Raw genomic sequence first — 19,406 nt, forward strand, 5'->3', positions numbered from 1 at the left:
TGGGGCTGTGGTACCTTCAGCTTCCCCGGTATGAGTTGGCAAAATTAGTGTCGAAGAATTCTTGTTTTCCACATTAACCCTTCAATGGTTACTTTTTCTTTATTCTGTAATCGATAGCATATTTTATGAAATATTTATTTCCATGAGGTACTTATTACTATTAAACTGAAAAACGTACCTACAAACATGCCTAGTTTTTTATGAATCGAATTATTTTCATAATTTTGGGTATTGATTATTTGAGTCATAATATGTATATGGCATGATAATTCTTGTGATAATTCTCACCAATCAAGTAACACATAAAAGAAGCTAAAATTAAAAATAGTAATAGCACAGACTAATAATAATATACTACGTAATAGTATGCATAGTGCGTGCATTAGACAGAATAAATATATTTATCGATTAATTAGACCAACTTGACAAATACTTATAACATGGACCAATCTTATAATTAAGATTATAATATTGATAAATTTCGTATTTTTTTTTGTATTTTCCAATTAATAATACGGCAATCGAAATTTTTGTTAATATGTACGGCTGTTCATATGTTCGTTCATAAATTTTTCACCGTTCAAAACGGCCGTGTTTATTCAAAGAACTGAAAATAACGGTTAAAAACTACTCGCTACATTATTTCAAACTAAATAAGGTCAAAGAATAAACATTCATTAAGCGTTGCTTTCATGCCAAACTGCTGATAAATATTAACAGCGAGTTTCTGCGCTCATTGTAATGCCCCGCAGCATGTCGCATGCATGGCATGAAGTAATCTTATTTGCTAGCAAAACTTCAGGAGTAAACCCTAGCAAAACAAATCACTTAAATTGCGCATGTCCTGATCTGACGCACGCAAGCGCCTGGCCGTTTCACGACTCACGTCAGTCGCGCGCTGACCTTTGCCGCGGTTGCACGTTATATTTTCGTTTATTTGCATCCCCACCACGCGATAAATGGCGCCCAAAGTGGGACTTCTTCATCTCGGGTAAGTGTCAAACACACACACGAAGCGGCTTCATAAGTTTAATTTACAAATGTGGTCCATGCAGCATCCGTGGTAGTGGGCGTGGTGAAGGGCGGCGGCATATCGAGCCATTCTGCCTGATAAGAGCACACTGTCAACAAACTCTATCATTATATAAAGTTAACTGGGAAATGGAGAGTCATCTACGAGCTACGAGAGTCTATTGATTTTTAACGGATTACGTATTGTTCATATTAAGAAGTTTTAAAAGTTTTATTGAGAGGGGCATTTGATACGGATACGGCAGTTCATTTTGCAATTTGTCATTTGATCCAATTACCTTGCCTCCTGCTATGTTCCAAGTTATTCTTAGACGATTCAAGGAGGGGTCCTGCGAATTCATTTTTAAATCATGTGATCAAATTTGCATTATTCTCTTGCAGACTGGTGTTTCATTTTTAAATTGGTGTTATTTCATTTGTATACCTAGGTACAAAGATTTGTTCTATCTTACGATGATATTGAAAATTCTTTCGGTTTTTACACTTAACATAATTTAGTAATCATGAATGAAAATCTTATTCTAGGAATAAGTTTTGTAGATATTTAGTAAGGAGGTTCTTTGATGATTATATATATATTACAATTTACAGTCAATTAAAATCACACACGATGATAATCGTACTCAACATAACCTAAAACGAATTCTGAGCTACGCAATATGATTTTGAAGAATGTGCTCCTAGTTTTTACACTTAAATATCATTTCTCTGAAAGTACTTTATCGTAATACGACATCGTCGTATTATATAGAGCTATATATTGCTGCTATATAAATTGATGCAAAAGTACCTAAGCGAGATGGCAAATCAATATTTATTTATAGCTAATATCTTACTGAAGCGTAATAACAGTATCATATCTCTATTACCGAGGTATTACGTGAAATACATCACTCTACATTATAACTGCAACCTTCAATACAATTCAACATTCAATGCAATTGAATAAAGGCGTATTATGCATCATATTCACTACGCGGACGACTATTTCTTCTACTTAATTATGTATAAAACTTCATAATATTTTTCAGAAATTGAACCGGCATATTGGTGCTATTAAAATAATAAAATAATGAACATTTTTTTTAGAAATTTAATGCGATGTTCTTGTAATCTTTTGTGGTTTCGCGGATCTTTACATACTTAAAGCCTCTTGTAACGTTTTATTGAATATTATAAATTATAAATCACGCTTTTGATAGTTTATCGTTTTATTTATATGAAATACCTAACTGCGACTTTTTTAAGGATTTTCAGTGTTCGCTTAAGTGCATTGTTACACGACACTTTTGTGTAGCATTTCCTAATCAAAGCTTTGTATTTCATTTTCTCATAATTATTACATTATTTTGATAATAATCGCTAATTATTATAAAGCAGTCATACATAATCTTATTACTATTCTTAAAAATAGATTCAACATCTTCTGTAAACAAAATATAATAATATTCTGTCCAATCATCGCGAACTCAATCATCCAATTGGGCTTCTAAGCTCTTTTAAAACCATTCAATCATAAGCATTGGCTCTTTCCACTTATTATTATATTAATATAATATGGCTCAAGATGGTGAGCCAGTAGCTAGTATCTGTGCCAGTAGTATCCTGCAAGGTTGAAAGTTAGGAAACTATGCGGTAGATATTACATACCTACACAGTCAACTATTCTTGTATACCAAGTTTGTATTCTTGTGCCTAGAAAGATTATTCCTTCCACTGGTCTTAGTTCCTCAAATGTTTATATATGTACTTGTCACGTCGGACCAGAAACCCTGTTTTATTTTCTCGTACCCTCCTTTATCTTTATTTATGACACTGTATAAGTACAGGAGAAATATAAAGCGAAAAGGTAAACGTAAGGATAATTTATAGTGTCGTAACTCGTAACTGAGAAGTATGATGGCAGTGTCGAGTTTTTCTAAACTGCTTTTCACCATGAAGCAAACCTTCATCGTGGTTTTAGATTGTATTCCACGAAGTTAAAATACTAAAATTTTTAAATAATTATTTCAATAATAGTAAGCTGTATTATTCATACTGATAAAAAGAGGTTTTATTTAAGTGTTTATCCTGGGTCATCCCGAGTGGAACTGTGTCTATTACTAGGTTACGGACACAGACATGTGGTTACGGAGTATTTAAAAATTAATAGTTAAAATTCACATAAGTATATTAATATTTTAATTTTATGACTAGACAAAATTATTTAACTCAACACGAAATTGAAATTATTTAAAACTAGAGGTCCGCCCCGGCTTCGCCCGTGGTACATATTTCGCAATAAAAAGTAGCCTATGTCCTTTCTCGGGTATCAAAATATCTCCATACCAAATTTCATGCAAATTGGTTCAGTAGTTTAGGCGTGATTGAGTAACAGACAGACAGACAGAGTTACTTTCGCATTTATAATATTAAAGTATGGATTCAAGTTCAAATTATTTTAAATAATTGTTATCTTAAAAAAGGCAAGCAATAAACTGAAGTTTTTGGTTAGAATGTAAATAACATTCATGCAGTCTTTACCCAGTAAAGTTTGGTCAAAATAGACCCATATTTCTTAGCTGATAAAAGGAGAGAATTACACCTCGAAAGTTTCATATAAATGCTAATACAATGCCGGTCAAAAATAAACTCAGTAAACGGTTCTTGGATCTGTTTGTAACTGGAAAATAGTGGAAATAGTTTGATATTGGACATATTTTGTTATTTGGGTTAGTGGAAAGCTATTACTTTTATTGGGGTACCCGGTACAATAAATTTAATTGCTTTTTCAAACGTAGCGGTATAAGTTATTCATAAATTATTTAGTTGGGTGTAGTTTTTGATTCCATTTAAAGATTGCTTCCTATTTTAACATTTGAAAAACAATACTCAGGATATTTTACCTATTGTAACATTTAAAAACAATACTTAGATCCATAGCAATCAATATTTAGCGATTTGATGATTATGATTGATTCGTGCTTACATGTTGATGCTACGGGTTTTTTCGTAGCCATGACGTAGCGGGTTGTTTTGCCATTTGTAAGTCAATGAATAATATGAATCTGTTTAAATTAATTGAGTCAAAAAAGGACAGAAAATAGCTTATTAATTAATTTTGGCAATCCTATTCTTAATAAAGTAGTTGTTGATATTAATACAATTAACTATTATATTCTTCTACTTACTTGATTTGTGCGTTTTAAAAAACTTTGTTTAAATGTATCATAATGTCGTGATGTTTGTATTGAATTTGTGTTGTCTGTATTTTCCTACAAAAGAACAATGCTACAATATTTCTATTCAAAAGTTCCGCGATTGTTTAAAAGAAAACATTCTGTGTAGGTACTGTGATAAAAACAATGAATTCGTTTGTGATTTTGTACATGCAAGTTTGGAATGAATGCTGTTACATTAGAGTCCTACAAAAATAATACACTAAGTAGGTACGCTGTTTTATTGTATTTTTTAACCGACATATCTGATATTACGGTTATCGTAATCGGTATCGACGGAAGGTAGAAATTCGCCTTTTAGTTAGCCTTTTCTACTAAGAATCATTTATAAACAATAATAATTGTTCAACTTGATTAAATAAAAAAATAATTATGTTTCCTATTACATGGCCTGGTTATTAATGTAGTTTTAAAAGCAGCTCTATGTTTTCGTTTTGATCGAGTTTTATCATAATAATCACCATTTGCTCGCTTGACGGCTGAATAATCGAAAAATGCTTTGGATCATGGTAACGTTATTTTGCAACTGGCTTTCCGCCCGCGTTTTCAAAGAAAAACGCACATAGTTCCCGTTCCCGTGTGATTTCCGGGATAAAACCTATCCTATGTGTTAATCCAAGTTACCCTCTATATGTGTGCTAAATTTCATAGTAATTGGTTCAGTAGTATTTACGTGAAAGAGTAACAAACATACACATACACATCCATCCTAACAAACTTTCGCATTTATAATATGTATTAGTAGGATTAAGCCAATGTATATCTTGTCCTGGTTAAAAATGAAAATAAATAATACAAATCAAAAGTTTATACAAGGCACTTCTTTGGTCTTGTGTCTTAACGTTACTATTTCGCTTGTTAAAAGATTTTGTTAATAGCCTTTAATATTTAAAAGTGCTTTTAAAATAAAAAAAAAGTAATGTATAAGTTGTCCATGGTCAATATAAATAGGTGTTTGATAAAGATTAATGATTATTCTAGAAACGCACAATAGATTTTTTGCCTTTGCACATCACGACATTATGAACTAAGAAACAAAAATGTTTACCACTATTCAGAATCGTCTTAAACACCTTAAAGTATAACACTTGGAAGTATCAATAGAGATTTAAAACGAAAGCGTATTATTTCTATTAGTCCAGGAGGAATCGGCGCATGAGTACCGAAAACTATTCCACCTCAATTTTTTTACGTGATCCTCTTCAAATTGCCCTACTGATGATATAAATGCATGTTGCCATGGGGCAACCCGGTGCCATATTGTTTAAACCGAAATTGTTTAAACAATTGCAAGGAATTGTTATTTTTCAACCGGACAAATTTTTTTTATATTTTTTATCGAAATACCAATAAAAAAGGTCCAATTACTTTTCACGATAAAGTTAATATTTTCAAAGATATGAATTTTTTAAGGTTTGAAAAATCTCAAATTTGGGTACTTTCGACCCATGAAAAATATATTTAAAAAAAAAATAATATATAAGTAATATTTTTTTTTCAATTCTCTATACAATAGTTAATAATATTGTTAATAGAGATTTAAGAAAATTTCATTGTTTATATCTGTTTTTTAATTGTTAACTTCGCGCGCTCACAAATAATATAAGTTGCATACTTCTATGTGGTTGTGATTCAGAAGACTGTAAGAATATAATATATAAAAATAATATTGATAATAAATAAATACTTATTTTTAAATCTTGTTTTATTATTTCATACTTCTCCATCTATAACTTTCGTTTGAAGAAGTTATTCAATGTAATTAATAAGGTAAAAGACCTAGTTATTGACACTTTAAATTTTATTTTAGTTAAAAAAAAAACAAATCAATTCTAATAAATTAATAAATATAATTTTTGAATTAAAAATTTTAAGATCTTTGGTTTTTTGAGAACATTTCATTCTTTTAATTAAAATCAAATTGCGAGTGTCAAACAACTAGGCCAGTGTCAATAACTGGGTCTTTTACCTTACTTGCTGTTTCAATAACAAAAAAGTAATATAAACTGACAAAAAAGTAATTTTAATTACATGTTTCAATTTATGCTTAAATAACTTTAAAAAAATTGATTTCAGAAAAAAATATATAAGAAACAAATTGTAGACAATTTAATTATTAATAAGATTGCTCTCTTTAGAAATCTTGATAAAGTTGATAGTTTTTAAGATAAATGATAAATAATGATTCAAGACACAGAGAGGCCGATGCAGCGCATGAGTAAGAGAGAGACGGCGATACTTAAAGGTAAGCGGCGCGTACTTGTGAGCGCGCGAAGTTAACAATTAAAAAACAGATATAAACAATGAAATTTTCTTAAATCTCTATTAACAATATTATTAACTATTGTATAGAGAATTGAAAAAAAAATATTACTTATATATTATTTTTTTTTTAAATATATTTTTCATGGGTCGAAAGTACCCAAATTTGAGATTTTTCAAACCTTAAAAAATTCATATCTTTGAAAATATTAACTTTATCGTGAAAAGTAATTGGACCTTTTTTATTGGTATTTCGATAAAAAATATAAAAAAAATTTGTCCGGTTGAAAAATAACAATTCCTTGCAATTGTTTAAACAATTTCGGTTTAAACAATATGGCACCGGGTTGCCCCATGGCAACATGCATTTATATCATCAGTAGGGCAATTTGAAGAGGATCACGTAAAAAAATTGAGGTGGAATAGTTTTCGGTACTCATGCGCCGATTCCTCCTGGACTATATTGAAAAGTTACGATTGTTTAAAAGCAAAATTTCCTAGCGACCACACTCTATAGTCTATGCAGTTCTATGGCGAGCAAAGACAATAGAGCCACTTGCGCCCTTCATATTTACTGTCCGTGTTTATGGCAAGTTATCTATGACAGCTCATGCCTTTGTAGTTTGCACTAAATGGTGAAGCAAAGAGTAGGTAGGTATATTTACTGGTAAGAAATTTAATTAGAAAAATACTGAGTTTTGTAATTGAAATTGATTTGTAGAGCTACTCTTAGTCTTTATTAAGTTGATTGGCATGTTATCATTTTGTAATACCTACATGTAGCTTTTTGGCCCTGGCTTCGACTGCGTACCACGTAAAAGAAATTCTGGTGGATATGAGATTTTTCACCGCGGTAAAAAAGTAGTCTAATGATAATGATGAAGACATTCAAAAATGCCTTCTAAGTATCTTCAGACAATAATCAACTATCATAAAAATTAAAATAGCCCTGCTGCGAAGGAAATATAAACATACACACTTTCGCCATGTACCTATAATACCTATTTAGAGTTTCACTAACATAAATGCTAACATATTGAATATACCTATTCTGTTGTTTTTCATCGTGAAAGCTTCTAAACTAATTCTTTACTTTAACTAAAGATAGGTTTTTGTTGTAGTTGGTGAGCACTTATTATTTTTTGTAAACCTCTCTAATTCTTTGTAGGAATGGAGGTTGAGTGATTTTTTCCGTATAATTTGTATAAATTTCTCTTGCAATAACACTTTTGGCCACGTTCCACAAAAGTGAATAATGTATGTGCAGAAATTAAAAAATATATATTTTAAGTATTTGTAGAAGTACACATATGTAGATAAAATAAAGATCTACATAACAATACGAGTATGTGTATGCTTCGATTATTTTATATACCTACACATTATATACAACAACACAAGCATTAAAATAATACTTTTTTCTGCTATTATGTCGTCTTTCGTCTTCAGCAAATTCACACAAATCCCTTCTATTTGCCGATAGAGGACGAACGTGACCAAAATTTTATTTGCGCCTTAAAATCACGGAATCGCAAGAAACATACCTACTGAGTTTTATAACAGACGGAGGTCTATAATGAGGCGATTATCCCTTCAAAAAATAAGCATTTATGTTTATAACTAGCTCCGTGGTTTAACCCGCAGTAGTCCGCTCCTGTTGGTCTTAGCGTAATGATATATATACCGAAATAATTTTTCATATCGGACCAGTAGTTCTCGAGATAAGCGCGTTCAAACAAACAAACTCTTCAGCTTTATAATATATTAGTATAGATAGATATGGACAAATATATAATATATTGGTCTATTATGTATGTTTGAGTTGTAGTTGTAATTAGTTGGTATAGATGAAAACAAAATTACTTGATATAATTTTAAAAGAGCATCTAAGGAGTTATTTGCTGGCTCTTTACATATGCTATATTGATTCAAAAGTGATCTTGAAGTCTTATTGAATAAATAAATGTTTGAGTTCGAGTAGCTAATTCAGTAATTTGTTTAACCGAATTTGCTATAATGTTAGTGTACCTATAGGCAATAGTGTAGTGTACCTACCTTCAACCAAAGAATGCAAAATTATTCTTGTAATTTTCTATCTTACGAAAGTAGATAATTAAATTGTCATTAAGTCTTGTCTTGGACAAGGATTAAAAAATGAAAAAATAAATATCTCGTAGACAAATAGCAACAGTCTGTATCTAGGCTAATTACGAAAAATATAACAGATCAAACATAAAAGAGAACTGAAAAATCCCTCTAACACGACGAGCAACTTTCTGTTTACAAATGCACGTAGTCGTAAGTTAAAAAGGAAGGTTGCAATTATACTTATAGTTGTGGTGCTTCTTCACCTGCCAAGTATCATGCGAGTGCCTAATTAAAGTTGGCTTGTTCAGATTTTATAAAAGAAAAAGGCGGTAAAACTTTCAAGATGAGAGGTGCATGTAGGTTTTTGAACTTGGAATTGCGTTTATTTTTTTATTTTTTATGCATGGCCATGATTTTATTCAGATGAATGAATGAGGTTTTACTGGATGCACTGTGAAATGTGAATTAATAACAAAATATTTATATCGCGATTGTTATAACATCGTGATAAAATTTTTATAGGTAATCGGTAAGTTTATAACTTACCGATTACTGTTTTAATGTCGAATTTAAGATCGAATAAAATTACTCATGATTATAGCAAATATTACAACGTCTTTCCCGCAAAGAATCTGAGCAAATGCATACCTGGAAATGAGCGAAAGCCAGTCTTTACTTCTTTGTTTCAGATGAACCTATTGTTGCATGTAAAAGGGAATTATTTACAATGGAATAAAAAAGAATTTTAATAATAAAAAAAAATCCTTTTAACTAGGATCGTCTGGTCGAAATAAGCCTCTATCTTATTCACATCCAACAGAGTCAGAACCATGTCAGAACGTATCGGAATGAAACACTTTCGACAAATCTGCGGTGAAATACGAAAATAATGACGTACACGGTACATGTAAAATGTGATACGTGAAGGGAAGACTCTTATGCACGACAAGATGACGAATATTCTGTCCAGGATTTTTTCAGCAAACCCATCTTTAATAGATTTTTTAATAGACTACATCCATACTAATATTATAAATGCGAAAGTAACTCTGTCTGTCTGTCTGTTACTCAATCACGCCTTAACTACTGAACCAATTTGCATGAAATTCGGTATAGAGATATTTTGATACCCGAGAAAGGACATAGGATAGGTTTTATCCCGGAAATCCTATGGGAACAGGTTTTTCTTTGAAAACGCAGGCGAAGCCGCGGGTGGAAAGCTAGTTTATTATAAAATTGGTCTCATTCTATTATCACGCCGGTGAAGGTCGACCTATGTTCGGATCTTCTACTATTTGTCTTTTGTACCTACTCATTCCTCTCAAATGTTAATTCTCTATTTCGTTAGTTGTTACCTTGGTTGACTAATGTCTTTCTGTTATAATTTAAGAAGAAATAAGACATGCCTACATATAACTATACTCTTTTTACACTTAATTGAGAGTCAATTGAAAAAGCTAATTGGATTCAAGAGTTGGTGTTATTTAATTAATACTAGCTTCCGCCCGCGACTCCGTCCGCGCGGATGTCGGTCTTCGCGTGGATGGTTTATTTCTCCATTTTGAGTAACTCCAATAACATCTTATAAATATCTATAAATATCTATTGATATAATATATATCTATAATATCCAATAAATAGCTATTGGACCCAAATACGGCTAGGCCTATAATAATACCCAACGTGTGTTCGCGGTTCTACAGAACAACGTCTATGGATAAAACTGAAAAATTAAGATTATTTTTTTCTACGTATTTTTCCAGTATAAAAAGTATCCTATTTTACGCCCAGGATAATAAGGTATAATTATACCAAGTTTCATCGAAATCGAACCGTTAGTTTTCACGTGATGTCTTCACATACAGACAGACAGACAGACAGACAAAAATTTTTTTAATCACATATTTGGGTTTGGTATCGATCCAGTAACACCCCCTGCTATTTATTTTTTCAATATTTTCAATGTACAGAATTGACCCTTCTACAGATTTATTATATGTATAGATTAGGAGTTCCCGCGGTCTCTAATGAAATTCCATCTGATACTTTCGCTTTGAATAAGCTTTGATTAAAGCCTTAATAAAGAGGTATTACGTTTTTTATTACTATGTTAAAACCGTTTTCATTAATGTTGTAAATATTAGAGTTGGTAATTTTTTGTGCCAGATTTTTTATATCAAATGGATAAACAATTGTGAATTTAGACGTGGTACCACCATGTTTAAACTTAAACTTGATTCACATTTAATATTTTTATCCAAATTAATATTTAATGTTATAAAGCCGAAAGGATTATATTTTTAGTCTAACTTTCTCTCATTATGAACTGATTTGAATAAAAAAAAATACTGATGGAAATCTCATCTATTCATGAAGCCTATAAAAATCGGAATTGTAATTGAAAGATGTTGCAAATTCCAAGGAAAACACCCTGTATTAACGATTTCCTTTAACAATATAGCAATAATAGCCGTTTCACCCCCGTGGCTCCGCTCCTGTTGGTCTTAACTCTTAGCGTATGGCTATCTAACACCGAAAGAATTTTTCAAATCGAACCAGTAGTTCGCGTTCAAACAAACAAACTCTTCAGCTTTATAATATTATGTATAGATTTTTATAATTATTATAATAATTGATAGACCGGGAGATACTGACACAAAATTTCGAGTCATTTGTAACAGGATGGCGGTTCTACAGGGGTCTTAGTACGCAATGACAAAAAGAAAAACGATGGTGTGAACATAAACAATTTTCCAATTTGTGTCAAGTGAATTCAATTCTTTTAGCAATACAGCCCGTAGGTATATACGTTTACGCGAATCCTCATTGATCCCCTTCTAATAAAATATAAGATACAAATGTAACGTGTTATTATTACGTCGTATTCATAGTTTACCTATTTATAATTTTTTCGAGCTGCAATGTTACTTATGTTTATAAATACCGCGATATTTCAACGCAAAATATGTGCTAAGTATACTGATAAGATACTAAATTCAAATTCTACACAAAATTTGGATTCAGAATTCCAAAAATCAGATCATACTTGAAAAAGTCGAAGAAGTAAGCACATTGACAAAAATATTTGAAAAAACGTAGCGGGTAAGCAAGGGGTGCACCTGCAGTTATAATCTTAGTCAAGAATATTTTATTCTTTATAATGATATTTTATAAAATAGCGGTTCGTATCAATTACCAGGCCAAGGTTTGCATTATTGATGATTTAATTTAATTAATATATAAAATATAAGCCGCTTCTGTAAGCATTTATGCAGTTTTAAATCTATTAGTTCAAGGTGTTGGTAGTTGACATAGTTTTTCAGTATCTAATAAAATAATAAATAAAAAATGTTAAAGAAAAATATTGACCTTGGCAAAGTCTGACTTTGTTGATAAATTCAAGACAAAGGCGCTTCTATAGCATGGTTCTACGTTAACGTGTATTGTCGTAGCGCCGTAGCCTCGTAGCAAGAGCTACGTAATATTTACAAATCAATGAACTGATAAATTCTCTCAGATATTTGTCGAATCACTGTGTATTTTCTTAGCATTTCGTGCTACGGTTTCCTTGTTTTTATGTTGTCGGAATTTTGTGAGTTTCATAGACTATTTGGAGAAAAGTTCTTTTTTCTTGAATGATTTTTTGCGAATGTAAGAAACTTGCTAGATCATTTTGATTAGCCTGGTAAGTACATAATTATGTATATAGTAACTAATTACTTATAAAAAAAACAAAGAATAGAAAATAAAAATATTCAGTTGATTTCTAATGAAGAATGTTTTATTTAATTCAGTATACGAGAATTATTTGAAATATCTTTTCATAAAAACTTGTCGTCGTCCAAAATTGTCAAGGATGGAGTAACAAAGGCAATCAGCTCTTACTTCATCCGGCTTTTGAAATTTTTAAACACAAAAAGAATACTAACTATACCTAATACTTGTATACGTAGTATATTATTAATTAGTCTGTGCTAATACCATGCTATAAATAATGTACTGAGATAGAGAAAATGTTTTCCAATTAAAAAAATACATTTCGAAATTCATATTAATTTTAATACCAGCCACTTTATCAGCTTTGCCCCCGATAAATTGGGATAGAAAATAGCCTATGTAAATTGGTACTTACCTATGTGCTTTCGACCTACCTGCCTGGTACCAGCAAATATAAAATTTTAACCACTTTACGTTCCCTAATTGTATAGAAGTATAGGTAAACTAATTGTAGCTCCCCCTCGCTTAAGACTATACGAAACCAACTGTATGGTTAATAGTTATAGATTATTGTATTTTCTATTTCATCTTGTTTTTATTATTTTAAAGACTAACACTGAAATATATTTCCAGGTGATCTGTAACAGTACAAGGCCGCGCCACGACTACACATGCTGACGATATGGTTCGTATTACCAATATTATTAATAATTTTATATGTATAATTATGTCTTTTAACAAAGAAATCTAACTCTCTCTACTCTAGACAATCAATAGTTCGTAGCATCCTCTCACCTTCCCTAATATTCGCTCCGTTTGACTTTTCAGTCGGAAATTGTTTTACTGTTACAAAGCGAGATGATGAGATCATGAATTCATTCCACAACCAAATGGTGCAAGGGAGTGTTCTCATATTATATTTCATGTAATCAATACTTCGTGTAGAATTTCAAAATAGAAAGAGCTGATAAAAAAATAAGAACGTTAATTTTATCGAAATTTGCTATTAAATGAATGCTATTATATTTAAGCATACAAAGTAAATAATGAATGAAAGCTTTCAACAATATCCTTATTTCACATTAACCGTTAAATTGTATTTAATTAATGCTCACTACCCGGGCACTTTTTATCATTATTAGAACAGCGCCATCTAGTTACAGCATTTGGTACTTATAAACGAATCACAGATGGCGCTGATACTAAAATAGAGGTGCAATTAGTTCTCTTATTTACCGTTAGATGTCTTTTAAAAAATTTAGCGCTGTGTGGAACATGAACCTGCAACGGTGTGCTTTTGCGAAAGTTTTTATTTAGGAAGATTTAGGAAATAGGAGGAACAAATAAATGATGTTTTGTTCTTAGGATACAGTATGGCCGCGGCACATTGGCTCAACTTGCTCGGATGCCTCTCGCTGTCGCTGCTATGTCTTCTCGCTACTACCCTTCAAGTCACAAGCGGTAAGTGATTAATTTATTATTCGGAAGCAGTATCGGAAAAAGCCTCAATTATTTATTATGAGGTCAATATTTTAGGTAAGACATAGTTATATAAATTAACTAAATTTGCAAGATAATGAAGCCAATGAAGATTGAAGAGAGATGTTGACGTGTTGACTATTGATGTTCAATAGAAAATAGAAACGCTACCTTAAAATATATTTTTTACGTTAAAAGATTCTACGCAGTCTTATAAATGGCTGCTATCATTATATAAAATGCTCTTGGAAATAGGCTATAGAAAATAACGACGTGTTAAGGAGGCCTTATGCGTGTAAAATATTTGAGAATTTCTCTAGAATAACTAATATCTATGCATCAATAACTAGTATAGCGCTAAAAAGATATTCCATATTTTGCCAGTCCTTTATTATTTGAGATCTCTAACATAGGCAAGATGATTGAAAATATGATTAAATATTTTTAGTGTACAGCACAGAAATCAATCATTTTAAATTTACCTAATTCTTGCTATTTAAACAATCAAATCTTTATAAACAAAAAATCACACAAAATATATACAGTACGCGCATAACTTCCAAATGACTGCACCAAATTGATAAAATATTTATTTTATGTGTTTGTTATTGTCAGGACTCCTGCTAAACTTTTTTTTCCTCCTGAATGTTTGTATAAAAAAAGGTTTTCAACAAATTAGAAAGTAAAATACAATCGCTATTGTTTTCTCTACATTTGTCAAAATTAATTTTTCAATCTTTTATAAAACCATTGGTCCATGATAAAACTAACGAGCTTTCCGCCCGCGGCTTCGCCCGCGTTTTCGAAGAAAAACCCGCATAGTTCCCGTTCCCCTGGGATTTCCGAGATAAAACCTATCCTATGTGTTCATCCAAGTTACCCTCTATATTATGTGTGCTAAATTTCATTGTAATCGGTTCAGTAGTATTTGCGTGAAAGAGTAACAAACATACCTACACACACATCCATCCTCACAAACTTTCACATTTATAATATTAGCATTTTATAACAAATAAACGATAAATTGATTTTGAAACACATAAATAACAATAATACTTCACGCATTTCTTTTAAAATTAACCTCAAAGTTTACCAGAAGCGATTCATAAAGCCATAATTATTATGTGAGTATCCTAGCTACATCGATTAGGCTACCAGCATATATATAGATATACCGAACCTTCAAATTAGCTATAGAAACCTTCCTTGGGACCTTATATCCTTTGGGACGAGCAACTATCCTTTTCTTTCACGTTACAAGGATACTTACCCATCTTTTTCCACCACAGGCTCGATCGATAGGGCTTCAGATTATAAATTCGAAGACGTCGTAATGATTTTACGTGATGTTTTACGATTCTGTGTAGCTTATGTTATTCAGCTTTGATATAAACAAAATTGAATGCGATAAAAGTATGTTTTATGCGTTATTAGTTATTATATGGCGGTATTTTTATGTTTTTACATGGTAGACATAAGGTTATATATGTATAACCATTTATAGGTTCTTAATAGCTTATGTTTTAATTGGTAGTACCTAACGATGATATATTATTATCTATTTTTTAATATTTTATTTGATATCTATCGAATTGAATAGGTAGATAGGTATAGATTCTCATACCTTGCTAAATTATCATTTAATAATGATCTATTTAAAATTGCATTTAATTTTCTCGTCACATCGACGAAACTACTGCATCTAGGAAAACTTAATTTTTTAGAAAGACTTCTTAAATAGTTAAAGTGAACCACTTTGCAGATTATTTTAAAATTCATACGCTAAGTATGTAAAATGGAGATGAAAGTATGTTAAACTTTAAGCCCGGAAGAAACTAGCCTGTATTATAGCAAGACTAGCGACCCGCCCCGGCTTCGCACGGGTGCAATGCTGATACTAAATACACTACAGAAAAATTGTGAACGTTGTATAGGTATAAAAATATAGCGGCCCGCTCCGGCATCGCAATTCGCACGGGTATAAAATACATAGCCGGGCGGCCGCAAACGCTACGTCCCGCAATTTTTAAATCTGTAATATCTTCGAAAATATTCACTTAAATCATGCGGTGTAAAGGGCCATATAGATCTATATTAAATGAACAATGTATCCATGGTATTTAATTGCTTAAGGATTAATGCTGTATTGGTTAAAATCGCTTCGAAAATTAGCCATTATTTGTCGTAAAAAGTAAATGACAAAAAAAAGTTATTGTGGGTTATCCATAAGAGATAGACATATACCATCGCGGACTTTTCTGTAGACCTTTTCAATGTGTATAATACTTAGTACATTATTTTGATAAAACTCGTAGGGTTCAGCCTGCGTTTGCAATGTAAGCGGAATAAATGTAATTTTTTACGACATCACATTAGAAACCTCAAAAATAACAGTACTTCTCCACTACTTAATGGATCTTATTATACATATAAACCTTCCTCTTGAATCACTCTATCTATTAAAAAAAACCGCATCAAAATCCGTTGCGTAGTTTCAAAGATTTAAGCGTACAAAGGGACATAGGGACATAGGGACAGGGAAAGCGACTTTGTTTTATACTATGTAGTGATATTTTATACGATAATTATTATTTAGCTGTGTTAGTAAAGTATTTCATTTAAAAGAATTGCACTTATTACCTACATGTCTAAGTATTGTATAATAGAGACAAAGAGACAATAAAAATCTTTTTATTAACACGATTTTATTAGCTTCACCAATCAACTGTAGGTATGTTGTCACTTTTAGACTCGATTTTGACCCATTTTAAAAGGACAGATTTAATTCAAATTTTGTACAATTATCAAGGACTAGCTTCGCCCCGCCGCGGCGCACTATGGGACAGAACGACAGAACGAAAAAATGCAATGGATTCTACAACAATATAATTATTAATTATAATTATGTCAATATTGTTATCATAGGTGTGAAGTCAACCGCAAAAAAAAACTATTCGAAGTACCTATATTTATTATTTATCTAGAAAATGACAGTGAAGCGAATCAAAAGCGAGTCATATTCACACTCCGCGAATCATGAATTTAGTATAAAAATGTAATTGCAATGCACTTTGAATTTAATAATAGTCGTTATGTATTGCGCGAGTGTGCCCTGAATTCTTGAAAATTTTGCGTCGGCTGAGAATTTCTTGTTACATTTAATATTTAATATGCATAAGTGTGAATAGTGGAGAGGAAAATGCATATTCAAATTTATAACGAACGCTATTGTTAAACGCGGTTTTGCTTTTTTTAACGTCATTTCCCGCTAAATAATAGGTCCTATAAGGCTACAATGAAAATCTCCTGAAACCTAAATAAAAAAGAAACAGACGCATATAGACGCATTCATATTATTAATAGTACGTTATTCATCGATGCTTCAAAAATAATGGCGTTTCTTTCGTAAACTTTTTTTAGTAAAGTTTTTTTTTATCCCGGGACAATCCAAGTGAAGTCGTGGTAAGCGGCTAGTAAACTAAAGGCTTAGTCATAAAATACTGTTATGTTCTTGTACGACAAACTCTCTGAGGGATTATTATTGATGGCTTTAGTTCCTATGGATTAAACAACGGCCATTATACTGTAATCCATCAGAGACAATGTTTTCCTTTTAATTTTAATGCATATTTACTTTTGCATTAAGAATAGTGACGTATTATTATCGAATTGAGAGGAAAATAACTTTGTATAGACAAAATATTGCGAATTTAGCATATACCTACATAGATTATAAAAAAATATGCATGACCAGTAAATCACTTGTACAAATTTAGACAAATTTATACATAAAAAGGAGTTTTTGTTGAAGTCATACAAGTTTATCTTTTTATTAGCTAAGTGATGGTAATAATAGGATCAACATTTATTTACAGTGCCACAAACTTAACAGACCCGGTGACGGTGTCACTGATGTCGATTTTAGTGCCGCTAAATAGTATTTCCCCGGATGCAAGGGTAACAATTATGTCATTGCCAATGGTGTAAATTAACATTAATTTAGTAATTTCAAAAAATTTTTGCACTCCATTTACAGTGGCAGTATATTATGTGATATAAAAATTGTATTAACACATTTATATGACCATATACGAGCAAATAAACAGATTTGATTTGATTTGATTTATATTGAATGCATATTGCATATCTAGAGCCATCGCTAGAAGGCATAAAGTAAAGAAAAAGCTTTTAGTGCAGTTCAAGGATTTTTGTAATATTACAATACCTACGTATTATATAATATGCATTCGTTCTATATTGTTCGTACAAAAGACTGTATTCACTCAAGAAATTTAGCGTACCTAGAAAATTTCTCCTAGCATTTTATACAAAGGAACAAATATTTGAGCGTCCTTAGCTATTATTAAATCCTCGACGCTGGGTTTTTCCCTTTTTACGTTGCTTAATATTATAATCTTAATAAGTATTGCATCATTTTGTACATAATATAGAAGTTGAATTATTTTTCTTTAGGTATTGTTAGGAGGAACTACACGGCACTGAACATTATTGACCTACTTTGAAAAGGATAATATAAAGATACTAGCTTTCCTAAACCTAATAAATTATATCCTACAACCCTCCTCGAGAATCGCTAATCTATTTAGAAAACCGCATACAAATCAATTGCTTACTTTTAAAGATTTTAGCATACATAGACAGAGCCTGACAGCGACTTTGTTTATATTATGTAGTGATTACACATCTAGAACTTTGGAAAAAGCATTAAGAAATTACAATAATTTTTCCATTTCATGAGCGACCACAATAATATAATCGCAAGGGAAATTAATCAGTCATCAATATAATTTATTCGCGATATTCTATTTCATAGAATCGATTTCAGGCACGCATGTTATTAACGATATGGTAAAAAATATACTTGTTACTATAACCACAGTATTACCATCCTAATAATATTGTAATACTGTGCTATAACGGTGCACGAGCGAATGCTCATTCTAACCCCACTAGTGTAAACAGGCGTAGAGCAGTCGATGTTCTTAGTGCGTTCGAAAAGATTCTATGCAATGTTCTAATACTGAACAACAATGAATACAAGCTTTCGTTTACACTAAAAGATCACGAAAGAATGCTCTTGCTCTATCTCTAGCTCTATGTTCGTTTGATGTAAATGTCTACAAATCTTTTTTGAATTTACCAAAAATCTAAAAAATAACCTTTACTTTGTTTTTACTAAATTATTTTTAACCAATTCGTCCAATTAGCGTCATTATTAAAACGCGGTACTTTCTTCTTCTTTTTTATTTTTGTCTACGGACTTCCCGATCAACGTGGTAGCTTTACAAAGAATAACGTCTTTGCATACTGATGAATGTCTTTCTTACCACAGATAAGATAATAATGTACTGATATTTACCATGAAATTAAATGATAGGTATCAAATTTTTGAGGTTATGTAAAATAACAAAAAGGTGCTGCTGATTTCGCATGAGCTTGGGATCACGGCGATCTTGTGCCGATGCCGATACGTGCCTTAAATGCCAAGATGGAGAGATGAACCTGTTTCAAATTTTGTTATACTGTGTTTTGTCTAAAATAAAATAACCAAAGCCTTTCATCTCATAAAAAATACGAATTAGGTATATG

The 19,406-nt window shown here is 31.4% G+C and overlaps 1 protein-coding gene across 1 annotated transcript in view; it reads left to right on the plus strand.

Moving 5' to 3' along the window:
• Window positions 1–896: 896 nt before the first annotated feature.
• LOC149488612 (cubilin) overlaps window positions 897–19,406 on the plus strand; it is a 78,336-nt gene continuing 59,826 nt past the window's right edge. The window contains exons 1-3 of the mRNA XM_089695113.1: window positions 897–991; window positions 12,951–13,002; window positions 13,683–13,778. Coding sequence (XP_089551239.1) covers window positions 13,691–13,778 — 88 coding nt within the window. The 5' untranslated portion in view covers window positions 897–991; window positions 12,951–13,002; window positions 13,683–13,690. The remainder of the gene's footprint in view (window positions 992–12,950; window positions 13,003–13,682; window positions 13,779–19,406) is intronic.

Source organism: Colias philodice, chromosome 5 (genome assembly GCF_061535455.1).
Source record: "Colias philodice isolate Cphi_HAF_F1 chromosome 5, ilColPhil1 Martin Lab GWU primary, whole genome shotgun sequence".
Lineage (NCBI taxonomy): Eukaryota > Metazoa > Arthropoda > Insecta > Lepidoptera > Pieridae > Colias > Colias philodice.